The sequence below is a fragment of the Thalassophryne amazonica genome, chromosome 15, assembly GCF_902500255.1.
Source record: "Thalassophryne amazonica chromosome 15, fThaAma1.1, whole genome shotgun sequence".
In the NCBI taxonomy this organism is placed as follows: Eukaryota; Metazoa; Chordata; class Actinopteri; order Batrachoidiformes; family Batrachoididae; genus Thalassophryne; species Thalassophryne amazonica.
The window spans coordinates 23,448,698-23,466,896 of NC_047117.1; the positions used below are offsets into that span (position 1 = coordinate 23,448,698).

General features: G+C 46.2%; 1 protein-coding gene across 1 annotated transcript in view; it reads right to left on the reverse strand.

The window, feature by feature from the left end:
- Positions 1-814: 814 nt before the first annotated feature.
- The window catches only part of inpp4b (inositol polyphosphate-4-phosphatase type II B), a 468,720-nt gene continuing 451,335 nt past the window's right edge, over positions 815-18,199 (reverse strand). Inside the window, exons 21-22 of the mRNA XM_034187536.1 lie at positions 9,567-9,721; positions 815-1,009 (exon numbers count right to left, since the gene is read on the reverse strand). Of these exons, the coding sequence (XP_034043427.1) occupies positions 835-1,009; positions 9,567-9,721 (330 nt within the window). The 3' untranslated portion in view covers positions 815-834. The remainder of the gene's footprint in view (positions 1,010-9,566; positions 9,722-18,199) is intronic.

Consider the following 18,199-nt stretch of genomic DNA (forward strand, 5'->3'; position numbering starts at 1 on the left):
TGAACACTTGTCTCTGTCCACAGCACACCTGATCTGGCAATCAGGCATTCCCTGTGAGCCCCCCGCCCCCTCCACCACAACCCCGGAGGTTTCCCTGATTTGGGTCAGGTGACTCTATCCTTCTTTATCTCAATCATGAAGGGTATTTTTGAGTCACTCTTTGTTCGTTTCCTCACCAGGGACCAATTTGCTAAGGGAAAGGCCTACCAGGTGCTAATGCTCCAAACAACAGAGCACCCAGGATCAGGGGGCCCCACTAACAGGTACACCCTGGACAGGATGTCAGTCTATCACAGGGTCACATATCGACAAACACATTCACACCCACGCACACAAACCTACAACTACTGTCAATTTAAAGTTCCTAATTCATCTAACCTGTATGACTTTGGTTGTGGGATGAAGCCGGAGCACCTGGAGGGAACCCACTCAAACACTGGGAGAACATGCAAACTGCACACAGAAAGGCCCCAGGTGGAAAGTGATCCCATGACCTTCTTGCTGTGAGGTAACAGTGTTAACCACTAATCCACCGTGCTGCCTCATCTGAACAATTTTTTTTGACACAAAGTCATCCCAGTGCCAAGGATCGTCCAAAGAGACCTGTTACCACACATTCAGTCATCCCCTTAGGTCACTGGTTAGCATCCATTTCTTATGAGCCCATAGTAGGGCAGGAAGCACCAGAACCCTAAAGTCTTGGACCTTCACTATCCTGCAAAGATATCAGCATCGGCAAACACCTCTGTCCGGTAACCTCTGTCTGTATCACCACCACTCAGAAATATCAGCAAACACAGGAAAGAAGTGAATATAGAGGACTTTGTCAGCAATTTATTGATATTTTGCAAGCAGAAAAACAAGACTTAAAATAAGCCACACAACCAGTAAGTGGGAGCTAACAAGCAGAAGGGCAATGGGGTAAAAGTGTCGTGATGCTGGTTTGTTCTCTGTTATGGTGCCGGTCTCAGGGTCCTCGCACTGCCCAACGTCTCCCTGGGTCAGCCGACTGCAGGGAACCGCATCAAAGTGAAACAAGAAAACACTGTGGCGTTAGTATACAAGAGACACTGAGGGCACAGGACAATCACTGGTGTCAGAAAGCCACTTAGACAAAGCGATTCGAGCACAGCGCAAAAGCAGCCGCAGGCAAAATAAGTGCACAGAAAGTGAACGGCCACAGTGACATGCATGGTAGCAGGTGAAGAGAGGATTCATGCAGGCTGATGCAAATTAAATTAAAGCTTTATGTATAAAAGCTTTTTAATACCACTATGTCGTTATATAAATACTGTAAACCGAACAGCTAAAGCTTAACGCATATCTCGACAAAGAATGAGCTTTTAAAGTTTGATTTTCAATAGTGTTTTTCTTTCTATATTTTACTTGATTCATATTTTGTGACAGATCAGAACCATTATCAAAAATTCTGACTGTTGAGGTTCCAGTGAGTGAAGAACAGAGGAAAAACAAAGATCGAGACAGAGACCTGTGAGTCTTTGTGTCGCCACTGCAACATAACCACAATGACACGATGGCCGCACTGACTGATTAGAATCTATTTTTCAATACAAATGATCACTTTACAACCAGGGGATGGATACATGAACATTTCAAAGTTACTAAATGTGTCTTGGAATTCATTTACCTCAATCATTAAGAAATGCAGACAGTATGATACATTGTAAAACTCAGTGTTAATTTAACTCAAAGTTTGTTCGTGTCTCAGTGTTGAGGCACCAGCGCATGCTCCCAGACCTGACCTGGATACGTCTTACAACACAAATAATGTGGTACTGTGTGGTAAATTAAAAAAAAAAAAAAACTGCCAGTGAGGGAAACCACCAAGACACCCATAACAACTTGGAAGGAGATCCTGTGGCTGTAATTAGAGAAACTATGCAGAGTGCATTTTTTCCCTGTTGCATCAACTGTTAAATATCTTCAGGATGGAGGGGAACAGAGAAGGATTTTCTTTAAAAAAGACAGATCATTGTTAATTTTGATTCTCCCATGTGCCTTCTGGCAAACTGGAGCGGAGATTTCTCAGCTTTTCGAGAAAATCCTTCTCTGTTCCAATCCTGCCTGAAGCTGTATAATCAGTGATGCAACATAAAAATGCGGAACTGTGCACACATCCCTCAATCATGCACACAAAGAGCATGTGACTCCTGACTTACAATGCGTGCCTTGGTGGCTTCCTTCACAAATCTCCTCCTTTACAGACAGTTTTTGAGAACTGCCTCCTCCTGACAGTTATCATACTGTTTGTACTACGTAAAGGTTGATGTAAATCGGGGTGGGCAACTTGTTCCAGAAAGGGCCAAAAGGGTGCAGGTTTTCTTTGCAGCCACTGATTCCACCAGGTGATTTCACTGATTAACTGATTCCATCTGCTCAAAGTGATAATCAGTGAAATCACCTGGTGGAGTCAGTGGCTGCAAAGAAAAGCTGCACCCTCTTGGCCCTTTCTGGAACAAGATGCCCACCCCTGATGTAAATGAAGTCCGATACATATTCAGTGACTTGAAAATGTTCATGTATCCATCCCCCTGACTTATTTCAAGAAAATACGGTGTACAAGTGACGATTTGTTTTAAAAATAATTATATTTAATTTGTCCAATTACTTATGGCTCTAGAGTCTCTGGAGGGACTGTACACATATGGTCAGTGTGATATTTTTTCAACCTCGAATGAAATCTGAAAGTCTATAGATGAAGCACTTCATTTCAACTCTACTGTGGTGATGTGCACAGGCAATATTACAAAAACCGCATCCCTGTCCAAATACTTATGGACCTGACTTTCTGCACTCTACACTGCAGGAGGCTTTATTTACATTTATTCAATGCTGAAGGTGCCTGGGTGTTGTACAACGAGCATGTCTCCAAAATGAAATGCTGGAGCAGCAGAGAAGTAAATAGCTGGGTTTATTTATCTATTGTTTATTTAGGTAGAAAACAGCACTTTAGCTTCATGCAAAAAGAATGTGAGATTTCCACTGGAATATCATCTGAAATGGCATCATGTACCATGCAGAGCAGGATCTGAGGTGCTGGCATGAGAGGAACAGATACAGTGCATCCTTAAATTACTCACAGCACTTCACTTTTTCCACATTTTGTTATGCTACAGCCTTATTCCAAACTTAATGATATTTTTTTTCCCCCTAAAACTTTTACATGCAACAACCCATAATGATAACATGGAAAAAAGTTTTTTGAGATTTTTGCAAAAAAAAAATAAATAAAAAAAAAAAAATATATATATATATATATATATATATATATATATATATATATATATATATATATATATATATATATATATATATATATATATATATCCTACGCCTCCGTTTTATTCCTCAAGGTAATCCTTGTTTGTCAACAGGAACTAAACCCCTTACTCTTCAAGTAATGAATGAGCCACAGGTTGCTCCCCTGGGTTGCATTCACACTCTAAGAATGATGACTTCAACAGTAACACTACATCTTCACATTTTGTTGGGCCCTATCTTGCCAGTCCATCAGCAAAGTTATTTCTGGAGCAGAAAATATCAGTGTAAACCAGGGCGCAGGGTGTAAAGGGGCTGGATTAAATCACCTATTTACCATGTTGTGGGACTCATACAGTAAGTTCAGAAACATTTGTCTAATTGGTCCCCTCCTCTTCCAGATCATTGGCGTGATTTACATCAAATTTGGTATGTGGATGAAGGTGAAGCCCAGAGTTGCATTTAAAGGGTTTGCTTTGGCAAAGGTCAATGTCACTGGGGTCAAAGGTCAAAATTTAGAGTTTCACCCCATTGTCTCCCAAATTTGGCACACATATGGTGGCGGGTTCCGGAATTCCCCCGGCAAGATTAAATTTGCCAAATGTCAATCTTTGGGGTCAAGTTTATGTTTACCAGTCTGTTTGGTGGCAGACTCCTCCCAGGTTCCTTTGCTGAGTTCTGCCAAGCTGTGACTCCTTCTCTGTCCCACTTTAACACAAAGCTGTAACACTGTGTGTAATTTCTCCAATCACAGGAGCAGAAGCTGGTGCCTTGATGGCTTCCCTCACTAGTCTCCTTGCACAATCACTCAGTTTTTGGGAACTGCCTACTCCAGGCAGATTTACCATACTGTTTGTATTTCTTGAGGATTGATGACAATGTTCATGTATCCATCCCCTGACTTTTCAAAAGAAAAGTAAAAGTGATGATTCACTGTAAAGTCAAAGGATTTTTGCATCCATTTTTTTTTCATTTCAGTTCATGAAAGCATTTCCTTCTGTTTCTCTTCCAAATTTTTGAACATTTGAAAAAAAAGTTTTTTTTTTCATCACAAAATTGGTTTCTCTGCATTTACTTGTGGACATATTTTAAAATATGTACTTAAAATACTGGGTTGCCAGTAATTCTGAAGAAGACTGAAATGACAAAAGCTGTGTGTCACTGTCCAAAATAAGTGATTCATTGAAACATGGCCTTGGTGGAGGCGTACACACTCAACTCTTCCTTCAGGCATGGTCGACCTTTCCACCAAATTTCACTGAAATCTGTTCATGACTTCTGTTAATATCCTGCAGACAAACATTTCTGTGGATGAGTGTAAGATGCTGTATTTTAGAACTTAGCAGAGGTAGATATTTTTGTTTGTTGTTGGTTTTTTTTGCCTATTTCATCAGCTCATTATCAAGTCTACCAGTATCTTGAGTTTCTGTAAACTTTTTATGACTGAGCTACTCGGTTTCAGAGGCACATTATGGGCAGTTCAAATGATTATAAACTAATTTTAATATACTCAACAAAAATATAAACGCAACACTTTTGGTTTTGCTCCCATTTTGTATGAGATGAACTCAAAGATCTAAAACTTTTTCCACATACACAATATCACCATTTCCCTCAAATATTGTTCACAAACCAGTCTAAATCTGTGATAGTGAGCACTTCTCCTTTGCTGAGATAATCCATCCCACCTCACAGGTGTGCCATATCAAGATGCTGATTAGACACCATGATTAGTGCACAGGTGTGCCTTAGACTGTCCACAATAAAAGGCCACTCTGAAAGGTGCAGTTTTATCACACAGCACAATGCCACAGATGTCGCAAGATTTGAGGGAGCGTGCAATTGGAATGCTGACAGCAGGAATGTCAACCAGAGCTGTTGCTCGTGTATTGAATGTTCATTTCTCTACCATAAGCCGTCTCCAAAGGCGTTTCAGAGAATTTGGCAGTACGTCCAACCAGCGTCACAACCGCAGACCACGTGTAACCACACCAGCCCAGGACCTCCACATCCAGCATGTTCACCTCCAAGATCGTCTGAGACCAGCCACTTGGACACCTGCTGAAACAATCGGTTTGCATAACCAAAGAATTTCTGCACAAACTGTCAGAAACCGTCTCAGGGAAGCTCATCTGCATGCTCGTCATCCTCATCGGAGTCTCGACCTGACTCCAGTTCGTCGTCGTAACCGACTTGAGTGGGCAAATGCTCACATTCGCTGGCATTTGGCACATTGGAGAGGTGTTCTCTTAATGGATGAATCCCGGTTCACACTGTTCAGGGCAGATGGCAGACAGCTGGTGTGACATCGTGTGGGTGAGCGGTTTTCTGATGTCAATGTTGTGGATCGAGTGGCCCATGGTGGCGGTGGAGTTATGGTATGGGCAGGTGTCGAAGGTGACGAAGAACACAGGTGCATTTTATTGATGGCATTTTGAATGCACAGAGATACCGTGATGAGATCCTGAGGTCCATTGTTGTGCCATACATCCAAGAACATCACCTCATGTTGCAGCAGGATAATGCACGGCCCCATGTTGCAAGGATCTGTACACAATTCTTGGAAGCTGAAAATGTCCCAGTTCTTGCATGGCCGGCATACTCACCGGACATGTCACCCCTTGAGCATGTTTGGGATGCTCTGGACCGGCGTATACGACAGCGTGTACCAGTTCCTGCCAATATCCAGTAACTTCACACAGCCATTGAAGAGGAGTGGACCAACATTCCACAGGCCACAATTGACAACCTGATCAACTCTATGCGAAGGAGATGTGTTGCACTGCATGAGGCAAATGGTGGTCACACCAGATACTGACTGGTATCCCCCCCCAATAAAACAAAACTGCACCTTTCAGAGTGGCCTTTTATTGTGGGCAGTCTAAGGCACACCTGTGCACTAATCATAGTGTCTAATCAGCATCTTGATATGGCACACCTGTGAGGTGGGATGGATTATCTCAGCAAAGGAGAAGTGCTCACTATCACAGATTTAGACTGGTTTGTGAACAATATTTGAGGGAAATGGTGATATTGTGTATGTGGAAAAAGTTTTAGATCTTTGAGTTCATCTCATACAAAATGGGAGCAAAACCAAAAGTGTTGCGTTTATATTTTTGTTGAGTGTATATAATAAGCTTCATTGTGCCAGTTTTGTGGTCTGACACAACTGCCCTCAGCTGGTCTGTGCAGCTCATTAACACAGACAGCAGTCTGACAGTGCAGACACAAAAACCTACAGCAAGCGTCTTCCTGATGACAACATGCACAAGTTTGTGAATACATGCGTGAGATTGACGTGATGACACATGATGATGAATAGCTGGGAGGAAAAGATGTAAAAAAAAAAAAATCTTTGATGTTTGTGGTGTTGGTGCATGACATGTTGCAGGTGCACATCATTGCTTTTTGTGTTTATAGCATGAATGCAGTACTACTGCTCAGTCGTTACCATGAATGATCCCGTCAACCGAATCCAATCACACTTGCCCTTTATGGTGTCTGGACAAGCATTTAATTTGGTTTGAAGTACTGCGATCATCAAAACATGACTGAATTTTGTTTTAGCTAAAAAACAAAACACTTCCTGCATCACAGTAATTCACAGATATGTGGTAATGTTCTGGGGAGACGACGATGACGACAACTGAATTTCTGAGTTTATGAATTTGAGTTTATACTCATAAATGTATGAAAAAATGATTTAAAGTCATAAATTCTCAAGAACAAAAAACAATCTTCTGAGATTCTAAAAATCAGTAATTTGTGAGAAAAACTCAATCTCAAAGATTATAAAATCAGAAATTTGTGAGGGGAAACAGACATACGTTTGCAAGAAAAAAAAAATCTCAAAATATTCTCTGAGATTAGAAAGTCACATTTGTGAGGAGAAGAGTTATAAAAGCGCAAGAAAAAAACAGGATATTGTCTGAGATTATAAAATCATAAATTTGCAAAGCAAAAAAAAAAAAAAAAGTCATACATCTGCAAGAAAAAAAACTTGGATATTATCTGAGATTAGAAACTCAAAGTTCTCTGAGTGAATTAAAGAAGGATTTTCAAGAAGACAGATCACTTCTAGGCTTGACTCTAGGCTTGTCTTCTGGCAAACTCTTGAACTTTAATCTCTTCTTTAGAAGAAAGTGTTTCTCTGCTTCACTCTGCTATGAAGCTTTAACTGGTGATACATACAACAGACTTCTCCAATCACATCCTATAACTCCTTTACAGTTGTCAGGGGTGTCTTGCTTTTAGAAACTATAATATCAAGAAGCCTGAATTATTATAATTTTTTAAAGTCATTAAAAAAGTTCAAGGGAACACAAATGTGTTGGCAGTACTGTATATTCCAAGATTTTTTTCTTGTAAATGTGTGATTAATTTCAAGGGCAGTTATAAACTGATTTTTAAAAAAAGTATTTTTTGCATTTCTTTCTTTGGCCACCTGTAAACAAAATTTCTTTGACCTCCTTTGCAGAGGCAGTAATTTACATGTCAGGAGGATATGGTAAAATGTCAGGACTAATCATCTGAATTACAGTGCAACCAGAAAGTATTCACCATGCGTCACGTTTTACACATTTTGTTATGTTACAGCCTTATTCCAACAGGAAGTAAATTCTTTTTTTCCCCTCAAATTTCTACTCACAGCACGCCATGAGGACAACATGAAAAAAAGTTTTCTTGGATTTTTTTGCAAATTTATTAAAAATAAAAAACTAAGAAATCACATTTACATTATCATTCACCTTCTTTGTTCAAGACTTTGTTGATGCACCTTTGGCAGCAATTACAGCCTCAAGTCTTCTTGAATATGATGACACAAGCTTGGTGTACCTATCTTTGGGCAGTTTTGCTCATTCCTCTTTGCAGCACCTCTCAAGCTCCATGAGGTTGGATGGGGAGCATCAGTGCACAGCCATTTTCAGATCTCTCCAGAGATGTTCAATCGGATTCAGGTCTGGGCTCTGGCTGGACCATTCAAGGACATTCACAGAGTTGTCCTGAAGCCACTCCTTTGATATCATGTCTGTGTGTTTAGGGTCATTGCCTTGCTGAAAGATGAACCGTCGCCCCAGTCTGAGGTCAAGAGCACTCTGGAGCAGGTTTTCATCCAGGATGTGTCTGTACATTGCTTGCATTCTTCTTTCCCCCTGTCGCTCCCCACAACATGCTGCCACCACCATGCTTCACTGGGATGGTGCCTGGTTTCCTCCAAACATGATGCCTGGCATTCATGCCGAAGAGTTATATCTTTGTCTTTAGACCAGAGAATTTTGTTTCTCATGGTCTGAGAGTCATTCAGGTGCCTTTTGTCAAACTCCAGGTGAGCACAGGCTTTGGATGTGCCTTTTACTAAGGAGTGGCTTCCGTCTGGCCACTCTACCATACAGGCCTGATTGGTGGATTGTTGCAGAGATGTTTGTCATTCTAGAAGGTTCTCCTCTCTCCACAGAGGAATACTGGAGCTCTGACAGAGTGACCACTGAGTTCTTGGTCACCTCCCTGACTAAGGCCCTTCTCCCCCAATCGCTCAGTTTTGACAGGTGGCCAACTCTAGGAAGAGTCGTGGTGGATCCAAACTTCTTCCATTTACGGATGATGGAGGCCACTGTGCTTATGGGGACCTTCAAAGCAGCAGAAATGTTTCTGTACCCTTCCCCAAATTTGTACCTCGAGACAATCCTGTCTTAGAGGTCTACAAACAGTTTCTCTGACTTCATGCTTGGTCCCAGAAGTATAAGGGACCCCAGAACCCTCAACCACAGCTGAGTGGCATGTAATTCCTCCTTCATGCGCCAGTCGGCTTCAATCATGTTATATGTGAAGGAGGTATTAGACAGGTGTGTGTGTCTTTCCAAATCATGTCCAATCAACTGAATTTACCCCAGGTAGACTCCAATCTCAAGGATGATCAGTGGAAACAGGATGCACCTGAGCTCAAGTTTGAGCTTCATAGCATAAGCTGTGAGTACTTATATACACGTGACTTCTTAATTTTTGTTATTTTTAATAAATGTGCAAAAATCTCAAAAAAACTTTTTTCACATTGTTATTATGGGGTATTGTGTGTAGAATTTTGAAGAAAAATTTTTTTTTATCCAGTAATAAGGTGCTGTGTATACTTCCAGATGCACTGTACGTGCTTGAGGTTGAAGTAAGAAATTGTGTTTCTGGATGAACTTTAATTGCAAAATATATGGGTCTCGACTAGAACAATAACGTGCACCCATATCATTTTTTTTAAATAGTTGCAAATTTCTTTAATTCATTTTTTTCTGCCTTACCTCCGCATACAGTCCAGAGCCCGGATGAAGAAATCCTTGCTGAGCTGGTGTTCGTCACGTAGCAGAGAACACTGCTCTAATGTGACAGACATGGATGTCCGGTCTTTGGCACTTTTACAGCTGGTGAATCTGATACCGTTCAACCTTCGGCAAATCTGGAGTCAAACAGGGCAAAGTGCATGCAATGATTCAACACAGTACAGTAAGCAAGTGTAAGTCAGCCTCACTATCAGCAGACTGTTTTACATTGTTTACTTGTGCACCGTGTCTGTTCACATCTATTTTAAATATTCCTATGCTTAGACAGGCAGACAGATGGACAGGGATATCTCTTCAAGTTTGTTCCTAGGCTTTGGAAAAGCCTTGGCTGTACCCTCCAGTGAGTAAATAGACAATAGATAAATAAATAAATAAAAACAAAACAATAAATGATATTCTTTTTACTTGCTAACTAACTAACTCGCCAAAATAACATGGTTTATAATGGGCACAAAACCTCTTGCATTTGGTGAACTTTGGCGATAAGAAAAAAAAAAATTAACAGCTTTGTTTTTTTTATAGAAATATCCCATAGGCATGTCTGCCACCTGCTGGATGGGTTAGTAGATGCTGGATTGATGACATTTGAAGTAGGTGCGACTCAGTCAGTCAGAGGCCGACAGAGAAGGGATCTGTTATTTACCGATCGTTTGGCTACAGATAACACAATCCTGTTGTTGAGAAAGTGTAGGAACACGGACCCACAACAGGGGGCGCAAATGAACGGACAATGGAGAAAGTCAAATCACAAAGTTTTACTGTTGTGAATTCACACAACAACACAACAGATTACAAATACAGCAGTAACCGAATTCCAAAGGTGTCGTGTGGGCAGGCTCGACGATAGGAGACGTCTGTCCGAGTCGAACCGGAACCACCCGATTTCCTCTGCCACCGAACCCCGGGGATACTGGAGCCGCCAAGTCCCGAACCCCAGGTGGCCACTGCCTCCGCTCGTCGGATCCGGTACTGCTGGCAAGGAACAGAAACAGTCAGGTGTGGGTGCGGCTGCACCCAGCAACACACAGGGTGGAAACACCACCTCCACCTCTTGTCAGGAAAATACAGGTGAGTGCAGGAATGTGAGTACTTATCCAAAATACAGTCTCCTGCTGTCTTTTCTCTTTCTGTGTAAAGGCAAAAAGTATTTAATGGTCAAAAGATGATCTGTTTGGCTGGATACGTTACCTCCTTGGTAGAGCGATATCTCGGCAATGAGGTGGAGATGCCTTCCTGCTGATATACCTCCCTGTTGATTGATATCAGCTGTCTCGTCTCAGGTGATGGGTGACAGCTGTCACCCTGGCTGCTCCTGTGAGGCGGCAGCGCCCTCTGGTGCCTGGAGCCCGCACTCCAGACAGGGCGCCCTCTGGTGGTGGTGGGCCAGCAGTACCTCCTCTTCAGTGGCCCACACAACAGGACCCCCCCCCTCAACGGGCGCCTCCTGGCGCACGACCAGGCTTGTCCGGGTGGCGACGGTAGAAGTCGGCCAGGAGGGCCGGGTCCAGGATGAAGCTCCTCTTCACCCAGGAGCGCTCTTCGGGGCCGTACCCTTCCCAGTCCACCAGATACTGCAAACCCCGGCCCATCCGTCGGACGTCCAGGAGCCGGCGTACAGTCCAAGCCGGCTCGCCGTCGATGATCCGGGCAGGAGGTGGTGCCGGACCCGGAGTGCAGAGGGGTGAGGTGTGATGAGGTTTGATTCTGGAAACATGGAACACTGGATGAATCCGCAGTGAGGCCGGAAGCTGAAGCCTCACTGCGGCGGGATTGATGACCTTGAGAATTTTGAACGGACCAATGTATCGTTCCTGTAGTTTTGGGGAGTCCACTTGTAGGGGAATGTCCTTGGTGGACAACCACACTTCCTGCCCAGGACGATACGTAGGAGCCGGGGTCCGCCGCCGGTCTGCATGGTTCTTCGCCCTCGTCCGGGCCTTCAACAAAGCAGAACGGGCGGCACGCCACACCCGACGGCACTTCCGTAGGTGGGCCTGGACCGAGGGCACATCGACCTCTCCCTCGACCACCGGAAACAACGGGGGCTGATACCCCAAACACACCTCAAAAGGGGAGAGGCCGGTGGCTGATGATACTTGACTGTTGTGGGCGTACTCGATCCAGGCCAGGTGGGTACTCCAGACCGTCGGGTGCGCGGCTGTCACACAACGTAGGGTCTGCTCCATCTCTTGGTTGGCCCGTTCTGCTTGCCCGTTGGTCTGGGGGTGATACCCGGACGAGAGACTGACCGTAGCCGCGATCGGAGACAATGTCTGATGGTATCCCATGTAGACGGACGACGTGGTGGACCAGGAGGTCCGCTGTCTCCTGGGCCGTTGGTAGCTTCGGGAGGGCCACGAAGTGGGCTGCCTTGGAGAATCGGTCCACTATCGTGAGGATGACGGTGTTTCCCTGGGACGGCGGGAGGCCCGTGACAAAATCCAGGCCGATGTGAGACCAGGGGCGATGAGGCACGGGCAGCGGCTGTAGCAAACCCGATGTCTTGCGGTGGTCGGCCTTGCCCCTGGCGCAGGTGGTACAGGCCTGGATGTAACCCCGGACGTCGGCCTCCAGGGACGCCCACCAGAAGCGCTGCCGGACGACTGCCACGGTTCTTCGCACCCCAGGATGACAGGAGAGCTTAGAACCGTGACAGAAGTCCAGAACTGCAGCCCTGGCTTCTGGTGGGACGTAGAGTTTGTTCTTCGGTCCGGTTCCGGGGTCTGGGTCTCGTGTCAGGGCCTCCCGGACGGTCTTCTCCACGTCCCAGGTGAGGGCGGCCATGATAGCGGACTCCGGGATGATGGGATCCGGGGGATCCGACGACTCCGTTTTGACCTCATCTTCATGTACCCGGGACAAGGCATCCGATCTTTGATTTTTGGTCCCGGGACGGTAGGTGATCCGGAAGTCAAAACGGCCGAAGAACAGTGACCAGCGGGCTTGCCTGGGATTCAGCCGCTTGGCGGTCCTGATATACTCCAGGTTCCGGTGGTCAGTGAAAACCGTGAATGGCACGGACGTTCCCTCCAACAGATGTCTCCACTCCTCAAGAGCCTCTTTCACCGCAAGGAGCTCTCGATTGCCGACGTCATAGTTCCGTTCGGCTGGGGTCAACCTGCGGGAAAAATAGGCACACGGGTGAAGGACCTTATCGGTCTTCCCGCTCTGGGACAGCACGGCTCCTATCCCTGAGTCCGAGGCGTCCACTTCAACCACTAACTGGCGACTAGGATCGGGCTGCACCAGAACAGGTGCAGACGAGAAGCGCCGTTTCAACTCCTTGAACGCGGCTTCGCAACGATCCGACCAGGTGAAGGGGACTTTTGGAGAGGTCAGGGCTGTCAGGGGGCTAACTACCTGACTGTAGCCCTTAATGAACCTTCTGTAGAAATTAGCAAAGCCTAGGAACTGTTGCAACTTCCTACGGCTTGTGGGTTGGGGCCAGTCTCTCACCGCCGCAACCTTGGCCGGATCAGGAGCGACGGAGTTGGAGGAGATAATGAACCCCAAGAAGGACAAAGACGTGCGGTGGAACTCACACTTCTCGCCCTTCACAAACAGCCGGTTCTCCAACAACCGCTGCAGGACCTGACGTACATGCTGGACATGGGTCTCAGGGTCCGGAGAAAAGATGAGTATATCGTCTAGATATACGAAGACGAACCGGTGCAGGAAATCCCGCAAGACATCGTTAACCAACGCTTGGAAAGTCGCGGGAGCGTTTGTGAGACCGAACGGCATGACCAGGTACTCGAAGTGACCTAAGGGGGTGTTAAATGCCGTCTTCCACTCGTCTCCCTTCCGGATCCGAACCAGGTGGTACGCATTTCTAAGATCGAGCTTGGTGAAAATCTGGGCTCCATGCAGGGGTGTGAACACTGAATCCAACAGGGGCAACGGGTATCGGTTGCGAACCGTGATCTCGTTCAACCCCCTATAATCAATGCATGGACGAAGTCCGCCATCTTTTTTGCCCACAAAAAAGAAACCTGCGCCCATCGGGGAGGTGGAATTCCGGATCAACCCGGCAGCTAACGAGTCCCGGATGTAGGTCTCCATTGATTCGCGCTCAGGCCGTGAGAGGTTGTACAGCCTACTGGACGGGAACTCACTGCCCGGAACCAAATCAATGGCACAATCATACGGACGGTGGGGGGGAAGAGTGAGAGCCAGATCCTTGCTGAACACGTTGACAAGGTCGTGGTACTCCACCGGCACCGTCCCCAGATTGGGCGGGACTCTGACCTCCTCCTTAGCTCGGGAGCCGGGAGGAACCGAGGAACCTACACACACCCGATGGCGGGTCTCGCTCCACTGAACCACTACCCCGGACGGCCAATCAATCCGGGGATTGTGCTTCAACATCCAGGGAAATCCTAAAACCACACGGGAGGTGGCCTGAGTCACAAAAAACTCGATCACCTCCCGGTGATTTCCTGACACCACCAGAGTTACAGGTGGTGTCTTATGCGTGATCGGAGGGAGTAGGGAGCCATCTAGTGCCCGAACCTGTACAGGCGAGGTAAGCGCCACCAGAGGGAGCCCTATCTCCCTGGCCCATCTGCTGTCCAACAGATTCCCCTCAGAGCCCGTGTCCACCAGTGCTGGGGCCTTCAGGGTTGAGTCCTCATAAAGGATCGTGACTGGGAGTCGTGTGGCAATGTGGGTGTGTCCCACGTGAATGTCTCGGCCCACCCCTAGCCCAGTCTCTAGGGGCGGGCGTTGGAGTTTTAACCGCTCGGGGCAGTCTCTCACATGGTGCTCTATTGCACCACAAACAAAACATGCTCCGTGGGCCCGTCTCCTCTGTGCGTCTGGTGCCCTAAATGTTGCCCTACTCGTGTCCATAGCTTCATCAGCAGGGGGAGCTGTGGCCCCACGGAGCACAGGGGCCGTGGAGCGTGGGGAAGGCGGAGCGCGGTCGGAACCGGAAGGGAGAGGGACGGCGCGTGCCCGGCCACGCCCTTCGTCTCGTTCCCGCCGACGTTCTTCTAACCGGTTGTCTAACCGTATGACAAGATTGATGAGCCCATCTAAATCCCGCGGTTCGTCCTTAGCCACCAGGTGCTCCGTTAGAACCAATGACAGTCCGTTTACAAAGGCGGCGCGGAGGGCAGCGCTATTCCAGCCGGACCTCGCAGCCGCGATGCGGAAGTCGACTGCATAGGCAGCTGCGCTCCGACGCCCCTGTCTCATCGACAGTAGCACAGTTGAAGCGGTTTCTCCTCTATTGGGGTGATCGAACATGGCTCTGAACTCCCTCACAAACCCATCATATGTCTGAAGGAGCCGTGAATTTTGCTCCCAGAGCGCTGTAGCCCAAGCGCGTGCCTCGCCGCGAAGCAGGTTTATTACATAAGCTACCTTGCTAGCATCAGTCGCGTACATAACTGGACGCTGTGCAAAGACAAGCGAACACTGCATAAGGAAATCCGCGCACGTCTCCACACAGCCTCCGTACAGCTCTGGGGGGCTTATATAAGCTTCCGGGGAAGGTGGGAGGGGTCGTTGAACGACCAGTGGAACGTCAATGTTACGCACAGGGTCTACGGGAGGGAGAGCCGCAGCGGCGCCCGGAGGGCGCTTCCACCTGCGCGGCGAGAGCCTCCACCCTGCGGTTCAGGAGGACATTCTGCTCGGTCATTAAATCTAACCGAGTCGTGAAAGCGGTGAGGATCCGCTGCAACTCACCGATTACCCCTCCTGCGGACGCCTGCGCGTCCTGTTCTTCCATTGGCCGTTCAACAGCCGGTTGACGCCCCTCGGGATCCATGACGTTGGCCGAGATATCCTGTTGGGAAAGTGTAGGAACACGGACCCACAACAGGGGGCGCAAATGAACGGACAATGGAGAAAGTCAAATCACAAAGTTTTACTGTTGTGAATTCATACAACAACACAACAGATTACAAATACAGCAGTAACCGAATTCCAAAGGTGTCGTGTGGGCAGGCTCGACGATAGGAGACGTCTGTCCGAGTCGAACCGGAACCACCCGATTTCCTCTGCCACCGAACCCCGGGGATACTGGAGCCGCCAAGTCCCGAACCCCAGGTGGCCACTGCCTCCGCTCGTCGGATCCGGTACTGCTGGCAAGGAACAGAAACAGTCAGGTGTGGGTGCGGCTGCACCCAGCAACACACAGGGTGGAAACACCACCTCCACCTCTTGTCAGGAAAATACAGGTGAGTGCAGGAATGTGAGTACTTATCCAAAATACAGTCTCCTGCTGTCTTTTCTCTTTCTGTGTAAAGGCAAAAAGTATTTAATGGTCAAAAGATGATCTGTTTGGCTGGATACGTTACCTCCTTGGTAGAGCGATATCTCGGCAATGAGGTGGAGATGCCGTCCTGCTGATATACCTCCCTGTTGATTGATATCAGCTGTCTCGTCTCAGGTGATGGGTGACAGCTGTCACCCTGGCTGCTCCTGTGAGGCGGCAGCGCCCTCTGGTGCCTGGAGCCCACACTCCAGACAGGGCGCCCTCTGGTGGTGGTGGGCCAGCAGTACCTTCTCTTCAGTGGCCCACACAACACCTGTCTTTACACAAGCCAACAGAATGGATGTTGTACAAATTCAGCTGTGAAAAAAGAAGGGACTGATGGAGATAGTCAAGCGAGGTACACAGTGAATGTGGTCTGTGAGAGAAAGAGAGAGAGATTGTGTTACCCCCCAAAAATTATTATATCATGGAAATAACCAGTTATTTTCTGACTATTTGGCAGTAGTTACACAATAAAACTCAAATATCAGAATCAGAATTTCTTTATTGTCCCGTAAAGGGAAATTAGTGTTGCAGCAGGAGCACACAAAAGACAAGGTACACAAAGTTAACAATATTAACAGTGAAAATAAGACCCAATTAAATGAAACATAATAAAAATAATAAAACAATAAAAACAATACCCATACAATGTCAAATATTCAATCCAGAATCCATCCCAAAACAAAGTATTGCAAAAGTGCAATATGTGGACGTGCAAATAAGCAATAGTAGTGCAAAATAAACAAGAACATCAAAGGCTAATTGCCATTAAGTAATGAAATTGCACTGGGGATAAATGAGACCTGAAATCTTTTAGTCCTCCTCATAGGAGCCCTAAAACGACAGCCTGAGGGCAGAAGCTCAAACTCTTTTTTCAGTGGGTGATTAAGACAATCCAGAATAGCATTAGCCTTTCTCAGGACCTGTCTGTTATAAACAGACGTTACCCCGGCCTGCTGACGTCCTGAGATTTTTCCAGCAGTTTTGACAAGACTGCCAAGACGACTCTTATTGGAACAATTCAAATTTCCAAACCATGCAACAATACAAAAAGTTAAAACAGATTCAATAAAACTTCTATAAAAGAGAGTCATCATCTCAGAAGAAACCTGGAAGGTTCTCATCTTCTTCAAAAAGAACAATCTTTGCTGAACCTTTTTGGAGATAACATCAACATGAGGTTCGAAGCAAAGTTTATTATCAAAGACCACACCCAGATATTTGTAGCTCTCCACCATCTCAACATCAGCATCTTTAATAACATAAAATCAATAATCATATCTTTAGTTTTAATAATCAGGCCAGAAGACCACACAACCCTGCAGGAAGGGTTCAATTAAATGTATTTAATTTATATAGCGCCAAATCACAACAAAGTTGCCTCAAGGCGCTTCATACAAGTAAGGTCTAACCCTACCAACCCCAGAGCAAGCACACAGGTGACAGTGGAAAGGAAAAAGTCCCTCTGATGATTTGAGGAAGAAACCTCAAGCAGACCTGATTTAAAGGGGTGACACTCTGCTTGGGCCATGCTACTGACACAGCTGACAATATGAATATACAGAAAATTTGGTGCACAAGATGGGAGGCCTGCAGAAGAAGAAACCCACTCCCATCTCTGGATGGAGTCGCACCTCAAACAGAGAGAAAAAACAATCAGGCGGCAGAAACACAACAAATTCAGTATAATTTCTCAGCATTAACCAATAAGAAAAACAGAAGAATTTACTAAGGAGATAGCCAGCCACTAGCCCTAAGCTTCAATAAAAGATCTAGACTTTAGATAAAGTTGAGGCCGGGGCTCGCTCTGTTTACTAACATACTATGCCATATTATGGTGCTGAAGAGATGCTGCTAAAATGACGTTTCATTGTGTCCACAATGACAATAAAGTTCTATTCTATGCCAGTATGCTAGCCATACGAAAGGGAAAATAAGTGCGTCTTAAGTCTGGACTTGAAAGTCCCTACAGAATCTGACTGTTTTATTGATGCAGGGAGATCATTCAGTAGAACAGGGGCATGATAAGAGAAAGCTTTGTGACCTGCAGACTTTTTTTATTCTCCCTGTTGACACAAAGTAATCCTGCACCCTGAGAATGCAAAGCGTGGGCCGGTACGTAGGGTTTCATTAGGTCAGCTAAGTAGGGAAGTGCCAGTCCGTGAACAATTTTAGTTAGTAGCAGAACCTTAAAATCTGATCTCACAGGGACAGGAAGCCAGTGAAGAGATGCCAAAATGGGTGTAATGTGGTCAAACTTTCTGCTTTGTGTCAAAAGTCTGGCAACAGCATTTGGAACCACTTGGAGACCCCTAATGCTGGACTG